Genomic DNA, 17,372 nt, shown 5'->3' on the forward strand with positions numbered 1-17,372 from the left:
ACGAAAATATCTCAAGGAAAATACAGGAAAGATTTCTTGTAGTCTCATCACTTTCATGTAGCTAAACTTCCAGAGGATGTGAAGCCTGTAATTTCTGGTAATGTTGACTTTGTAGATAACATCTGAGGTGCTCTTTTTCATGCCAGGAGAAAGGCAACAACAATACTAATTATGAGTATAAATTGACTTGTGAGGTTTTAGTCATGCAGTACGTCTTAAAATATCATGTGCAGTAAACAACTTGGAGGAATAAACACCTATATTTAGACAGGGCTTGGGGATCTTTGTATTTAAATATAAAATTGACTTAAAGCACTTTATCTCTCATTGTATGCTAATGTATGCTAGAGTAGCCAAAGCTGCAGAGATAATGGAAAGCCATTTATCATTACCATGAATATAGTTACAGGAAGGAGGTATTTGTTAAAGAAAAGTAAGTGATAGAAGTGGTGTATGCATTTTTCGTGAGAACTTGTTTATGACTGCATGCTGAAAACATGAGATACGCCAAGATAGTTGCTTTGCCTGTGCCGTCAGTGTTGTAACTAATATTACAGTTGCCTGTTGGGGTGAAACGCGGGTGTTTCTTGCCCTTGCACCGCTGTAGAGTAGGGACACGTTGTTGTTCTTGCTGGGGAGCGCTCTGGGGTTGTGCCATGCCAGTGTGTGTGTGTGTGTCACCGGGGGGGGCAGAGGGAGCAGGGAGGTTCGCAGGGGCTGGGGAGGGGGAGAGGCGAACTGAATTCATGCAGAGGCACAAACAAGGAATGACCTTGTTCAGGGAGCGTGTTTCCTTGTGAGTATGGACAAGTAGTAATTATCCTCCTTTCAGTGCTGAACTAACAAGTAATCACTGTTATTCCTTAATTAAAGTATGCAAATTGAAGATTTCTTTTTTTTTTTTTTTTTCCCCTCCCCAAACTGAGTTAAATACCGTTATTCACAAGTCACAAAAGTTCTCAATATTATTTTGGTTCGTCATTGAAAAGGTTCAGTAAACAAAAGAACAGCCTAACAAAAAAAGCAGTGAGCCAGGCCAGACGTGGGTCAGGGCGTAGGAGACTTGCTCAGAGCCTGTGCTTCTGCGAGGGTCTGGGCGTACCTAAAATCACGCACACTGTTTGCAGCCTGAGTTTTGGTGAGCGCACCTACCTGCTGGTGCTGCTGCTGAAATTGGTGGCTGGGGGGACGAGGCTTGTAAATCAGTGCCGCAGGGTATGGGAGAAATGAACTTGCTTTTCATAGTAAGTTTGTATCAAAGACCAAAATTTGTAAGAGGTTACAGAGTTTGCAAAGGCACCGGCTCAGTTAGGACATACAGAGAGCAGTCTTGGGGGAGGCTGTTTCCCTGCTCCCCTCACTCTCATTAATTCGCTTGTGAATTTTTCACTGGGCAATTGGTACAGACCTTAGGCAGCTGGCACAAAGAGTGAAGTTACTTTAGAGTAAAACTGTACTAGAGCTCTGGTAAAGCCAAATGCAGACCCTGACAAGAGAAAAGAGGGTGGGCATGTGGCTGTGGCAATGAACTGGATTCAGCTGCTGCCTTTTCTGATGGACTTTTGTGACTGCAGGCATCACCTAAAATACCTGTTCCTGATTTCAACAGCGGGGGTGGCGCTGCCTAGTCTCAGAAAGGTTTCTAAAGATAAACTTGGAAGATTTTCAGATCCTGTGTTATTGGGAGGGGCTATGGGTTTGTAACGGCTCCCTGTAGCTGAGGCAGAAACTGAGGACTGGGCAGAGCCAGGGCTTGTCCCTGCGCCCTGGCTTAGACAGGCAGGGTGCAAAGTGTTGGGTACAGGACTCGCCAGCTGAGCAAAGGAAGCCGCTTTCTGGTTTTGCACCGTGCTGAAATCCCTGGTCCCGTGGGTCTTGCCTTTCTGCTGGCTTCTCCAGCTGCCTAGGCGAAGCTGAGGTGGGTTTCGAGCAGGCTTGGAGAGGTTTGGGGTCCTCGCCCTTCATCTGTATGGACCCTGAGAAATGGGTGTTGCTGGTCGGAGACGTAATGGGCAAAATTTTAGCAAAAACTCTCCACAGAGAAGCCAAATGACCAATTTACACTTGTCTGGGAAAGGAGTAAGAATGAAGTAAAATGTAACTTTTGAGGCTAGCAGTCAAGATGTAGCTCTGAGGACAAAACAGACCAAGATTTTCAAGTAGCAAATAGTTTGCTTGGTATAATTTACACATCCAGGAATAGTGATTTGTATTAAAAATGAAGGAACTTGAGTCAACTGTGTTATGTGCAATTAATTGCAGGTGCCTGGGGTTTGTCAAGGTCAGTGGGAATACAGGTGTTAAAGAGCAAGCCCATTTTAACTCCAACTAATCCTTGTTGGTTTTTTTAATAAGCAATGACATTGTCATTAAAGAAGGAAGTAAGGGGTTTTGTTTGTTTTGTTTTTCTGAGACATGTTAAGATCTCCCAATGCTTTTGGCTACAAGCGTGTCTTATGAAAAACTACTTTTAACATTTATTCTGAATTCAGTTTCATTGACCTGAACTGTGTTTTGTTTGTTTCTTATATTAATGAACCTGCCAATGTTTGTGAAGCAAATATTACATATTAATGCCTTCAGGTTATCTGAAAGGCAGACCACTTATCAGTGAAACAGGAAGAAAAGAGCATGGAGTAATGGAATGTCACAGGAACCCTTTATTTTCCCCCTAAATGTGGCTAATCAGGTGTTTCTTTGTCATGTAATTTTAGTAAAATATCTTGGAGTAAGTTAGTGGAAGGGTATCCCTGTTATATTGTTTATCCTGTGCATTTTTCAAGGGGGTTTACATCTGCACAGCAACATTGTGCTTTCTAACTGAACATGAAAAATGATCCAAAGCTGATAACTAAATACATTCTTCCTTATCAAAAATGCATACTTTCTTATCACAAGCAATAGGAAGGCAAACATCTTTGTCCATACCTGTTTTGAAACCAGAGAACTTCACCACTGCATTCTTCAGTTCTAAACATTTTCCTGGTTTATTGCTTTATATTTTATTTTGGAGTTTGTACTTGATGTGGTTTATTCAAGAAAGATAAGAAAATATGCTTCTATGCTCCAAAACCAGAAGAACCTGGCACAAAGAAAGGCTATAGATTTCAGACTTCAAGGTAAAACCAGGGGTACAGAGGTGCCGAATTAGGTTTTTAATCTAATGGCCAGTTTCTGACCCATGTAATGACCAAATTACTCTCAGTATTAATTCCATGCGTTACCTTGAGGTAACTTTTCCTTAACAGAAAGCTAATACCATCATCACTGAAATGGCAGTATTAATTACTCATGTACAAATAAAAGCTTATGCATTCAAGATAGGCCAAATAAATCAAACATTCTTCTCTAGGATTTTTTTTTGTTTGCTTTGGGTAGGGTTTTTTTATTTTTAAATAAATAGTAGTGTTTGATTTTGAAAACTGAGAGAGTGGCTTTCTGCTTCGAATGAAATTCTCCCTGCCCCCACCAACCAGCTGCAGCAGGATAAGTGTCCGGGAGGTTTCTGCTTGTAATTGCATAGCCAGTCTGCCTCAGTTTAAGAAGGGCCACCTTAAAGGTTGGGCAGGTTTAATTTGCAGCTTACTGGCTTTATGGTTTCTTTACTGAAACTGCTCTCTAGAGCTGTAATTGCCAGTATGATTTTTGAAAAAATGAGGTTATCGTGGGAGTAAAATAAGGACTAAGCTACCACTGTGTGGGTAGCTTCAGTATTGCTTTTCTTCCTAAATTGTCACAAGTTTCCCTTTTTCACAGGACAGACGTTTTGAAATTCTTTGAGTTTGAGGCAATATTTTTAGGGTGGACACCCCTCACTGAAACAAAACCTTGAGGTATTGAATTTACCTGCAGCTGCTTTTGCAGATTCTCGTGGTGCATCACACAGAACTTGGCCAGAGAGAAATCTGCATTGCATTGTGGACAATGTCCTGCAGGGCATTTCAGCAATAAAAAGAAAGTAGAATTGAAATGCTGACAGGAAGACAGACATCTTATTTTGTTGTTGCACTGATTTGAAAAACAGTTTTGGGTTATTTCAACAGGGGTAATAGTCTGGCTTGAGCTGAACAGTTTTAGAATTACTTATTTTCCCAGTAGAAAACTGAATTATTTGGCAGCACTCTTTCCTGTGGGAACTCTTTTTTCAGAAGCTACATTATTTTCATTGGGAAATCATTCCGGTTTTAGGGTTTTTGTACAAGCCACAGAGCTGGTAAGTGATAACTGCTTTTAGTTTTTGTTTGACTGTTGGCCTTACAGTATTCAAAATGAAAGATACTGTCTGGTATCACTGTGTGATTCCCGAGTTCTCCAAAGCCTTCAAACCAGGGTCAGTGCTCAGCTTGGAGATAGCAGGGACTGCTCCCGACAGAGGTGTTTTTAACCTTAGGGAAAATTTTTGAGTTTTATTTCTCTCCTGTGCTGAGCCTGGGCAGCGCGTGTGCTAGCACCAAGCCTAGTGCTGGCACCAGAAGGACGTACCAGAGACATATAGGTTGGCAGGAGGTATGCAGTGCCTGTATAGTAGCACCCAGTGGGGGATCCCCACCACCCGAAAAGCGTTAGAGCCACAGTGACCCCCAAATCGTGTTGTTTTGGTTGTCTTTCAGTTAAAATAGAGTTGTGGCAGTTTTGTATGTGAAAAGCTTTAAAAGTGTCTGTTGTCAGCTCTTGTGTTATGTGGAACAGCAACAGTAAACCTGCTTCTTCTGTTTATTTTTTTAGATGACTTCCACTTACCTCTTGACGTTTTACCAGCTGTGACGGAGGCCCTTGACTCCAAGACGAAAGGGGAAGATTTGCACAAGGAGAGCAGACCTTTCCGCTACTGTGAAAAAAAAACCATGGACCTGTCAGACAGTGACCGTCCCGTCAGCTTTAGCTCCACTTCCTCCTCTGCTTCCTCCAGGGACAGCCACTGCTCCTTTGGAAGCAGAATGACCTTGGTTTCAAACAGCCACTTGGGCTTGTTCAACCAGGATAAAGAAACGGGTGCCATCAAGCTAGAACTGGTCCCAGCCAGGCGATTTTCCAGCAACAAGCCACGCAAAACCTCCCCTGCGGAGCAAGAGGATCCTGAGGAAAGCCTTGAAAAAAGGCTAAGCATGCCAAGGAAAGCAGAACCAAAAGGAGCGAGCAAAAACTGTGCAATGTCCCTGGTCACAGAGCCCACCAGTCCCAAGCTCCTCTATGTAGACAGAGTTGTGCAAGAGATTCTGGAGACAGAGAGGATGTATGTGCAGGATCTAAAAAGCATTGTCAAGGTAGGAGTCTTGGTTAGGATAGAGTTAACTCTTCCATAATGCTAATTTTTACATTGCTTGATTTCACAGCAGGACAGATGGACCTGGCAATGGAATTGGCATTTGCTGGTCTTTATAAATTAGTGTAACATCATTGTTCTTGTGTGTTTCTAGTTTTTATTTGATTAGATAAACCTAAGCTGTTACTAGGTGTTCATGAAGGAATAACAGAAAAAAAACATCCTACAGTTGACAGCAGTAGTGAACAAAAAGTGGTAAACTCTTTGCAGTAACGTTTGTTTACAAAAACATGTACAAAGCTCTGTTTGCTAGAATGTATAGCAAGAAGCAAACAGCAGACAGCTTGTTTGCCCCTTTAAATGCTTTATCTGAAGGGTCTCATTTATTGATTCTTCCCCCCACCCCCAAATCCTAGTTGTGCAAGTTCTTTCCTGCCTTTTTCTCCCTCCCTTTCACGCCGCTCACAGCTGCAGTCTGTTCACTCCACGTCCTTGGCCTGTAGTACTGAATATGGCATGTGTATTTGCTAGAAAATACTATTGTTTGGCTGTTATATGAAGAAACTGTTTTCTTTAATACTAATTCTGAATTGGTGGTGCTCATAAATGGGTGTAGCATTTATTAGCAGCAGTGAAGTTTTTGTCCAATCCCCAGCCTAACAGTATCTTTCATTTCCCCTTTGGACGAGTCCTTCTGTGGACTGTTCTGCTCACTCCATGTACTTGTAACTGTGCCATCAGCATCATGTTCTTCTGTGTTTTTGAAGATGACAGTTAAGTTCCTTGGCTACTGTATGTAGTCCATGTACTTAACCCACAAAGAAGGATTTCTTGGGAGGCGCATGTTTAATGCACCGTTTATAGAATATATAGCTTTAGGTAGCTGTATTAGGTCATCTGCAAAAGGAAATATCAGTCAGTGGGAGACACTCTCCCCAGCTGCAGTTCCAACCCGCCTGGTCCCCCAAGCAGTGAGTGGGGAAAAAACACTAAGGCTTTCATAACACAAATGTACATCATGATTAAACACCAGGACCCCACCCTACCCCCCCAAAGTTCTCGCAAAGAAGGCTTTTTGTGCAAGACTTCATTGGTTTCTGTAGCTGGTGCTGTTTCACTACATTCAACTGTTGCCTAAGTTTCATTTTGGAGTCTTTAAGGTTGTCATACGCTACAGAAGCAAGCTGGCTTCTGTGCGTAGTCACTGCTCGCTAGGCATGACCTCTGTGGTTTTGGAAATCTTAGCCCTCACTCGTCCTCCTAGGCAGTAACCTGTACAACTTGAGAAACTGGAAACTATCATTAAAATCTTGAAAGAGATTTTCCATTTACAAGTAGGAAGGCCAACAAATGCTTGCTAGAAATACTTGAAGCATCACTACAGTAGATGTAGAGTAAAATGCACTTGAAGTTATGAAAGAACTGGAGAAATTTACCTGTGAAATGCCCAAGCGTATTTCTTGCAGCAACTAATAAATAATGAGTCTTGAAAGCTTTGTGTAGCACTAGACAGCCTATTTGAGAGATGGAGTGGTTGGCAGTGGGGCTTTTCTAAGGTAGGTGTTGAGGATCCAAGGGCTTCAAAGGAGCTCCTTCCCAGATGGTGAGGACAGTGAGGAACCAGCTACCTCAGCCTATGCAGCATGTTCTTTGCTTGCTTTCAGGGGAGGGAGGTGTGACTGGAAGCACATTATGAAGGAGCCCATTTTATATGTTTCTCGGGATTCCTTTCTCCACAAGTTACCTTAGCAATGCTGCAGGGATTTACCTAACCAAGGGTGGGGGTTGTTAGAAGGATGGGAAGACTCCACAGACATCTGTAGGAGTGCTGTAGCCTTGTAGGATTTGATTATCTGGGCGTCTATGACTTGAGGCCATTTTAGTGTGGCAGCCAGATGACTGGTGCTGAGCCAAACTAAGATGAAGGGAAGCAGCTTGATCTGTCTTATTTTCCAGATAAATATGGGTCAGATTTTGGCAGCTGGTTAGGAAATGGGCTGAGAATGGGAAAAAGGGAGCTGGGGAAAGGTCAAAGGACAACTGCTGCCCAAGAAGTGTGTGGGAACTGAAGAGATACATGAAGGCAGGAGCTGGTGGAGGAAAGCATAAGCAAATGAACAAGTGCTAAGCGGAGAGAGAAAATCCTTAGAGGGAAAACAATATGAGGAAATGAGAGAAACCCCAGGAAGTGGAAAGTTGAAGGGCGTATGAAATTCATTGGAAGTCTAGTGAGTTTTGCAGCTGACTGCAATACAGCAGCTTATGTACACAGACTAAAAATAGTAAGGAAGTTTTTTTGGTGGTGTTTTTTTTTTTTTTTTTTTTTTTTTTGGCAGGGGGAGGCAGGAAAAGAAGCAGGGCAACCCAGGTACAAAGAGCTAAAAGCTGAAGAGGTGTCAGACTGAGGATGGCATAAGAACAAAAAGGGAGAAATGCATAGGTACTATTTTAATCACCCTCTACCCCCAGCTGAGAACTGTCGGTACAGATCTAGTCTATTGCTTTTTGTCCCCTGGTAGTGGGGATTTGCTGATGCTACCTTCTCTGCAGACAATGGAAACATACTTAAAAAGAACATGTTCTCACTGTTGTTTCCAGCACTTTGAAACAGGTTCTACAGCTAGAACTGAGAGGCTGTCAAAACTCACATCCATGACTCCACTCTCTAAATTTCTGGTGTAAAGCAAAGCATGTTTGCCTGTGATGCACAGTCAAGTTTTTTTTTCGGGGGTTTGGGGGATTTTTTTGTTTGTTTGTTTTTAGGGTTTTTTGGGGATTTTTTTTTTATTTTTGGTGGGGGTTTTGGTGGGGTTTTTTGTTTGTTTTGTTTGTTTGTTTGGTTTGGTTTTTAATATAGCCACACTCTTTCCCATCATCCAGATCATTAATGAATATGTTAAACAGGACTGGACCCAGTATTAACCCCTGGGGTATGCTGCTAGTTACTGGCCTCCAACTGGATTTCGTGCCTTTGATCACCACCCTCAAGGCCTGTCCGTTCAGCCAGTTTTCAGTCAACCTCGCTGTCTGCTTATCCAACCCCATACTTCATCAGCTTATCTATGAGGATCTGATGAGAGACAGTGTCAAAAGCCTTTCTGAAGTCAAGGTAGACAATATCCATTGGTCTCCACTCATCTACCAAGCCAGTCATTTCATTGTAGAAGGTTATCAGGCTGGTCAGCTTCCCCTTGGTGAATCCATGCTGACTATTCTTGGTTACCTTCTTGTCCTTCATATGCCTGAAGCTGGTTTCCACGATTAGCTGTACACAAATGTAAAGAACATAAACAGCTGTACACAAATGACCCATTAACATGGATGGTGTGAAATTGCATGTAGGATCCTGGTTCTATTCATCTTATCCAAAGTCAGCTCATTAAGAGTTAGCCTAGCATAGTATTTTGGGCAGTGTCCTTTCAGCCTATGTTATCCTTAGAACATGTAGAGTTATCATGCTTGCCATAAAAGACTACGGAGTGAATGGGGGAAAATAGAATTTCACCCTTTTTGATGCCTTTATTGACCTAATGCTGTTAGATCAGTAATAAGTAAATAAATAAAAATAAGCTAAAAAGGCATAACTTTTATTGCCTTTTGACTATCCAGATGGTCTTTGTCCTTAACAGCGCCAAGCTGATAGACAGAGGTAGGAATTGACTTCATGGGACATGGCTAATGTGATCTTTAACTGATACTGAAGACCTGGTGAGGTTCTCCAGCTTTCTTTTAAACTGCTGATAAGAAGTATTTAATGGACTTAGGATGAGCGAGAGGAGGCTGTACAGGCACTATTTGGCTCCTTTTGCCCCAGGATATGCTTTAAAAACAACTGCTTTTCTAGCCAGTACAGCAGTTTTGTCTGTGACCTGGAAGAACAGTTGAATTATGATTGTTTTGAGGCATGCCTCTGTGATTCTTGCACAGGCAAGCATTGTAACAAAGATAGAGCGAACTTTTCCATTGTTTGGTATGTTTTATCAGATGATCTGTTAAGCATAATTAAAATTTTGAATTAGTACAGCTTGAAGCGTGTTTTGGGCAAGTTTGTGATGAGAAATTGGGTACCTCTGCTTCCTGCTTGTGTCATGCTGACAGGTGTACTGGCCAGGGCAGAACCTGCAGACCTTCTCTTCAGGACCTAGCCTGACTTCTGAAGTACTAATTTAGTTAGAATAGGCATAAACTTCAATTAGAGTCTCTTACTGAAGTAACTTTTTTTTTTCCCTGAGTAAAATGCTGTCCCTGAGTTTATAATAAAAATGTGTTTTGCTCTTGTGATTCACAGGAGTCAGAAACCCATATTCATAATTTGTACAAATGACATCCTCATTTGTGTTTTAGCTTTGCAAAATGAAGGAATAATGCAAATGCGCTGTTATAGCGCATTCATCTGTCATATTACATTAAATACACTCTCATAGTGATATCAGCCCATTGAGAACATCTAGATCCACTGCATGAACCTCAGCCATTTGGTATAAGAACTATCAGTACAATATCAGTAAAAAGTCATTGGCATCTATACAGTAACTAGAGGGGAGTGAAGCATGCACTGTCAGTGCATTTCACAAATATTTGATGCAAAGAGAGGCTGAGCTTCAGGAATCTTGAGCTCTGTCTGAAATTTGGGAGACTTCTTTTATGTGAACGAGTTCCTCTACCCTTTCACTCCAAACGTGACATTTTTTTAAACCATCCTTATTGGAATAGTTGAAGTCTCTGTCCTATCTCCTCTCCAGATCTTTTGTCCCTGGCTCCTCTTTTTGTACTTAAGAGTCCTCATTTAAGCCTTTTTACCCAGAAAGTCCCATTCCCCTCTGCACAGTCTTCTGCCTGTGGTCTTCGCGCCCATCTGTCCTAAGTCATCTCTCAGTAAATCCCATCCTCATCCCCCATCAGTCCATATTGTCTCATTTCCTCATGTGATTTATCACTTTTTAGTCTTTCTCTTTCCCATGTCCTTAGTCTCTGCTGACTCCAGATCTCTCTCCGTAGTTCTCTTGGCGGGTCTGACAACATTTTCATTACCATTCCTAATATTTCTGCCCTCTTAAGTTTTGCTAACATTCAGTCTCCATCTTCTGGTGTCCGTCAAGCTATGCTCCCGTTTTCTCCTTCCCATCTTTCTGTAGGACTGCTTTGTGTCTCCTCTGCCCTGGAACTGCACAGCACGCTTCTCCACACTGCATAAGGTTTGCAGAGGGTCACTGAGACACTGGAACAATCTTTTCCCTGCTCTTGCTTCAAAAGGAACAGAGCTGAACTAGATGTGACTGTCAGGATCCGAGAATGGCAATTGTGGGTTAAGACCTTGTGAAGCCTGAGCTGAAACGCGCAAAGGACCATTGCTAAAAGTTCCTGTTGGGGATGTGTGAATTTGAGAGGTTTCTCCTCCCCCCAATATGGTCAAATATGGGGAGATTTGCACGAAGACAGGCATACTCTCAGAAACAGAGTCTCCATTATTCTCTGATCTGCTACTGCCCCTCCTTGAGATGTGAGGGTATGGTTCATGTCCCTGCTAGTCAGCCTGGGGGTGCTTGTCTTCTCTGGGGGAAAGGTCACCAAAATTTTTTCAACATGAGCAAAAAGGGGCATTCTTTCTCAAAAAAGCCTGGGGGAATGTTTTTTCTGAAATCTCCTAAAACAACTCAGCAGGGAGGCAGGTTTCTGGCATGGAAAGCTTCATCCGAGGTGAGCATGTCTGTCGAAGTTATGTACCCCTTGGGGGAGTGGGGGGAAGCCTTGTGAGAGGAAATACTGGACGTTTGCAGTAGATATGTGTTGTGGCACCAATGATTAAGGGAAGCCCTTCTGAGAGGAAGCCAGTGTCTGGGGTTTATTGTTCCTGGCTTCCTGCCGCCCGGTGCTGCAGTTAGAGGATCTCTCTTTCTACATTTTAGGCAATTCTGAAGACTGCAGTGTGTGCGTTGTCACTTCTTGTGATGTGTTAGTGAAAACATAGCTGCTTGTGCGCTGGGTTGCTGGGTAGCGTAACTCTAAGAGAAAGTTAATTCCTCCTAGGTTCAAAAGGTGGGAATCCCAATATAGCTAAGGCATCCCATAATGTTTGTTCCCACATTCTACTTAATTTCTCTTTGAAACCTCTTTTTCTGTGGCTGGTAACCTACATGCCTGAGGAAGGTACCTTTAAATTGCTGACATAAGTTGCATGTAAGATGTTACTCTGGAAGAGTACCTCTGGTTCGCAGTACAGAATTCCGGCACCCACCAAAAAGAAATGGTTTAATTAGCAGAGCTGCTCTTCTTTTGAGCATTTTGTAGATGAGGAACTTCACAGGGTGCTTCAATGGAAAGTTTATTGAATATTATTGAGAAGATAACTGTGATGTGTGAGGGTGTACTGCTCCCTCCTGTATAAGCATCCTGAATTTTATGACACTGCTGTAATCATCAGACTGTAATGATGGTATTTTTCTGAGGTTTTTCATCACTTTTATTTCACTCAGTATAGGGAGCAGTGATGTGTGGTCTCACAATTAGTATTTTTCTTCAGTGCATTAAGGCCAAAGTTAGCATACCATATCAGTGGCTTTAAAGCTATGGAGCAATACCTCAGCTTCATGTACAGGCACTGGAGTTTTGCAAGTCTCGCGTCTGACAAAGACTGCTGACATACTTCATTTATTTGTCTTAAATTTTCAGCACAGAAGAGAGAACGCAGGTGATGGATGCATGATTTTTAGGCAGTTTACTTTTCATTTCCTCATGAAGAGAGTGATGATTTAGAAACGGGCTCTCCTCTCTGGGGCCAGCTGCAGAGACTGTCCCATATAGAGAATAAAGCAAAACAGTGATACTCAGAGTGAGGTTCTTCCTTCTTCAAAATTTGTTTCGCTATGACTTTAAAAAGCAGTTAAAAGCAGATTAGCACACACGCTGTCCTTTCTGAGTAGGGATTGATCCTTATGCTTTTAGAAAATTTGGATGAGCAATTTAAATTACCTGCAAAACAAATCTTATGATCGTGACAGTGATAAGTTTAACTGTGATTAGTATTTGTTATACTTTTGAGCTGATGAACTTTCTCACTGCTTGTTTTTTCATCCATGAAGGAAGAGCTGTGTCAAATTCTGATCGACCTCCTTAGGGAAAGCTTAGCCTAAAAGCAAGGGAAGTTTTCTCCAGTAGTATTGAGATATGATAGCTGAAACGAAATTGTGCTTGAGGATCTCGGTACACATCTCAGGGGCCTTCTCAGAGTCCATGACATTTAAACAGAGTTACAGCAGTATAAACTGGCGCAGAAAAATGTTCTACTTAAAAAATCTGTAATAAATTTGGAAGGGGCTGTAATGGAGAACATCATTGTTTTGTTTTGTTTCTGGAGTTGCTGTTTAAAAATCAGGACCATAATCCACAGTGGAGACTGTTGAGAGGTGAGGTATCTAGGAACGCCACTAAGTATGTTACCAAACAGGTGTAAACAGCTGTTCTGGCTACCCTTAAAGAAATACCTAAAGTAAATCAGACTTCTTTCTTCTGACGCAGTAGGACTACTCAGTTTTCCCTGCGGACTTCTTGCTTCCTGGATGTGAGCCATATTAAACATCCTAAAGCAACCTAAAGTGATGGAAGTATACACAAACTGTTGTTCGTGCTTGTGTCTTAAATAGTTTTAGATGAGGTTGTTTCTGAAACTCCAAGATCGTGTACAGAAATATTTTGCTGGCTATGTATGCTTTAAGCGTCTCATCATATGTGCCCTTTAATGAAACCAAAACAAAAGCAGAAACAAAACCCAAACCTTGTTTTTCGGGGCACGAGAGGGATTCTGGGCTTTGGAAAAAGGTGTTTTATAGCTGTAGAGTAGGAATATATTGTGTTGTGAACAACCAGAAGAAACCTAACAAACTACTTATGTGGTGAAAGGCAACTGCTTATGTTGTGGCATGAACAGGGAGCTGTTTGTAAACTAACCTCGTAGGAAATACGCAAAGCCAGGGTTAAATATACTGATGTGTGTTTTTTCTTATCTGCATCATCACTACTTCAGTCTTATTTCTGCTGGTAAGATTCATAAATCTCTTTCATTCAGCACATTCCCAAGTATTTGAGAAGACACTGAATAAAATGTCATCGCTGCCTTGTGTTTCCTCCACCTGTACCTTGCATCCAGTTCTTACCTTACAGCTAGATTGTAGAAACTTGTTGGGACAGGCACCGTCTTTGTCAGGTGATTGCAGAGCTTCACCGTATGGCTGGGACCACATAGGTAAAGACAGCACAAATATATAGCCATAACTTTGTGTTTGTTTTAAGTTCAGCTCTGTTTGGACAGCACAAAAGAGTGAGTTATGCTGCAGTAATAAATGAGCTGTCTATAAATGTACAGTGAGCCTTTCTCAAGCTCTGGGTGGGAGAGAAGCGTCAGGGAGGGCTGCTGCTCTTCCAGGGAGCTGCAGAATTGCCGAAAAGCCCGGCTGCCACTGCTCTTGTCCTCCCTTTTCTTGCAGCAGGGCGTAAATCACTGAACCGTGCTGTTTGCAGCCTCCTACCCGCTTTCTAAATACGAATGAATATAGATAAAAGAGTGAAAGTTAATCTTCTGTTCTGGAAAGCTTTATTCTTTTGGGAGGGGGGAGGCAAGGGGAAGATGTAGTTAAATGCAGAGTGCACCATTCAAGTGTGCTGGTGGTGGGCAGGGGGGTCCGGGAGTGAAACGTTGCTACTGTGACTGTACTGAGGCTGGAGTGGGAGGTTGTGTCCCTGGTTAGTGGGACGTATAGAGCCCTAAGGGATTCAGAAAGTAACAAGAGAGAGATCTGTTCACCTCTGCCCTCCAGCTTGCTGTTGCTCACTGGCAGCGAATGAGGAGCTCTACAGAGCAGAGCAGCAGCTCTGGGAAAGAAGCAGGTTTATGGAGGATGGACAGCAAAACTGGGAGGAACAGGTCTGAGAGCTGAGGCAGAAGAGCAGAAGTGCAGCTTATGCTGTGAAATTTTCAGTAAATATTTAAATGTTTTACTAAGATGATACAATTTTTGCAGAATGATTGGGATTTCTGTAAAGACATTTCAAAATTTGGAAGTGATATCTTAAAGCCAAACAAATTTCTATGTTTCCAGCCAGACCATAGTTTCTGGAATTTTGCTGATTATGGCCATTTCCATTTCTGTCCGTGGAAATATTTGACCACTTTTAAATTTGTTATATCATTTTTATTAAATATTACTTGTCAGTGAACAGTGTTCTTCTAGTAATCCATGACCTTTAAACCTGAAGGCTTAACAAACCACATAGCAGTCTCTCTCTTTTCTGCTCTCACCACTCCCACAGATTAAGGTGTGGAGGTAGCTGCTATTTTTTGTGGTTTCATGAGAAGACCATTTTGCAAATAAGACACTTTTAAAAAGTTTTCACTTGCAAACCACCGGCTACTATAAGCTTCCATTTCATTGCTGTTCATATATTAATAATAAAAGCCATCCATAAGTCTCTGGGAATCATGTGGTTAGTAAGGTTAAGATAAATGTGTGTTTAGGATGTGTGCAGATTTTCTCCATTATGCTGGGTTTGCATTTTCATTCTTTGGAAAACAGACTCTTTCAGTTTCCCTTCTTGTGTTTTAAAATAAACATTTCTCTTCTGGAATGTCTCCTTTAACTTGTAAGCTATCAAGATCTTCTTTAAAAAATACTAATGTTCATTTGCCTTACAAATTGGGGAAGGTTTATTTAACAGGGCAATGGTCTACAGCACAAGACTCAGGTTCCTCTCCTGGGTGATTCACATGTTCAAAGGCTAAATATGCCTTAATAATTCTCTGTGCTTTGCTTGACTATGGTTCAATAAGGTTTTAATCAGACCAACTAAGCTGTGTTGTGAGAATAATTAATACATGTCCTGATGAACTTTGAGATTAATTTTTTTAAATTTATAATTATTAAACATTTCAGCTGGTACTTTTTTTAAAAAGCTCTAGGTTATTGAATGATGATGATGATTGACACTGATGATGTCAAGCCTCAGTTGCAGCCTTAGATTTAGAAATCTTTAGAGCACTTACTTCGTCTGCCTAGGAACCTCAAACAATTTGACATCCTGGTTAGCGTTTAATGTTTTCATTTGGCTGTCCTCATTACTGTAGCTTGTTTCTTCTGTGTTTTCTCTTAACTTTAGGAAGTTGGTTGGATGAGGGCCTCACATAGCTCTTTAATCAAATGTCAGTAAACCGCTGATAGCATTTATTAGTGTCCCATGTTCTCCATCTGCTCTCTGAACTTGCCTCTTACTGCGCCTTTGAGCAGCGTTTGAGTGCCAGCTTCTGGGAAAAATTCCTGTAGCTGTGATTTAGCAGTGGGTGCTGGCTGATATCTGAAGATAAATGTGGGGCGTGGTTTTAATCCAGTGGGTTACAACTTCAATAATTTAGTGTGCTGAAGTGTCTAACTGGGGTTACATGTGAGTTTCTGTTCCCAGTGATTTACCTATATCGTCTTTACAGATGATGGACAATTTAGGGGACTTGTCTGTGTACTATCCATGAATCCCAGTTTCAGCTTATGAGTGTTTTTAGTGCATCTCTGTCAAATTACATTTTGATTTAATTGACAGCTTGCCTTCCAAGGTGTCTTTTTGAGGTGGAAGACTTTAGCACAAAGTTCCTACAGTTGAACAGGGAAATATTATTGAATTTGGATTGTGTTTCATTAGAGCAAAAATTCACTTCAGCAAAGAAGGCAAAATCCATGAAAGCAGTCCATCCAAGCAGCCTGGCAGTTCAACGCTGGGTCAGCTAGTGTCAGGCTTTGACTCTCCAGAGAGCTGCTTAGATGCAGCATTCCTTCTAAAATGGCTTATGGGACAAAGACGACACAAGAAGAAAGCAGGCATTGGGCAAAAGGAAAGGAGATAAAACCCGACACAAGTGGAGCAGGCATTGCAGGACATGTGCCTCCTTCCACTCTAGTCCTGGGAGGGAGCTGTGGGGCAGTGCTGGAAGCTGACACGGGCGTCCTCTGACACTGAGGCAGGGCCGAGAGGGCGTGCAGAGCCTGCGTTAGAGGCTCTGGCTCTAAAGCTGTGAGGGGGAACCCACGGCTACAGAAAGCTATGCTGCTACCTCCCAGCTGTGCATAGTGGTGAGGCTGTTGTAGCCCAGGGGACCCTATGGATGAACTTAGTGCAACAGCCTAGGGTGTGTGAGGGACCTCTCACTGACAAAGTTTTCCAGGGCAAATGCTTTGGTTCAGTTCCTGGGACTAGCTGTGCTCTGACAACTTGAAGTCCTGTGACAAGATCTTCTGACTGTTACGTTGTTGACATTGACGTGCCCTAGAAATTTCTGACTTTGTATACAACCCCACCTGTGCTCACGTTTTACATGGGCACAGCTGTTCAAAGGCAGCCTAAACCAAAGAAAGCGTGCATTTTGGAGATGCAAGGCATAGTGTTAGGACTCAGGAATTCCTCACTGCTAATTTTGGCTGACACGTACTCCCCCTGTGGCTTTCCATGCATGTGGATGAAGCCAAGGGGACCTACTAGAGGTCACTGCTTCCAGTCCTTAGTATCTGTAAGTGGGGCAGTGTTTTAACATCTCTAAGTGAGGAAGTCATGTTGATTATAGAAAATCTGTCACTCAGGAATAGCTACATGAAAAATAGTATTTTTTCTCCCCTTCTCTTCTGTAGGTAAAATTTAAGTTAATACTGTTAACTTTAACTTAACTTATTTGCAGACCCCTAACAGTGGAAAGCGTAGGGAGAAGTCTGTCACGATCACCTTACTCTGCAATGTTAAACAGTGGAAAGAAAACGTAAATGTGCCTCTCTATTTTTAGTCTTTCTTCATACCATGTTCTCACGAGTGCTCTCACCATCAGTCTTTGCCCTTTCTACATGGCATCAGCAAAGTGTCGTCTTACTGTATCACGCCTGCTTTATTGCTGTTATCCACAGGCTGCACGTGAGCCAACTGCCTGTGTAAATTGGGTAGTTCTGAGGAAGCTGGTCATAAACACAGGTGAGTGCAGTACGGCGTCCTCCACCACCTCCACCTGGGACCTGGGGAGACGACTGATGTCAGCGAGGTGGCCTCCTGCCAGTTTAGAGACTCCGCTCTTCTGCGCAGACATCAGAGA

General features: G+C 42.3%; 1 protein-coding gene across 1 annotated transcript in view; it reads left to right on the top strand.

The window, feature by feature from the left end:
- PLEKHG1 (pleckstrin homology and RhoGEF domain containing G1) overlaps positions 1–17,372 on the top strand; it is a 139,681-nt gene that overhangs the window by 83,547 nt on the left and 38,762 nt on the right. Inside the window, exon 4 of the mRNA XM_082307977.1 lies at positions 4,726–5,264. Coding sequence (XP_082164103.1) covers positions 4,726–5,264 — 539 coding nt within the window. The remainder of the gene's footprint in view (positions 1–4,725; positions 5,265–17,372) is intronic.

The sequence above is a fragment of the Platalea leucorodia genome (genome assembly GCF_965183815.1).
Source record: "Platalea leucorodia genome assembly, chromosome: 3".
Lineage (NCBI taxonomy): Eukaryota > Metazoa > Chordata > Aves > Pelecaniformes > Threskiornithidae > Platalea > Platalea leucorodia.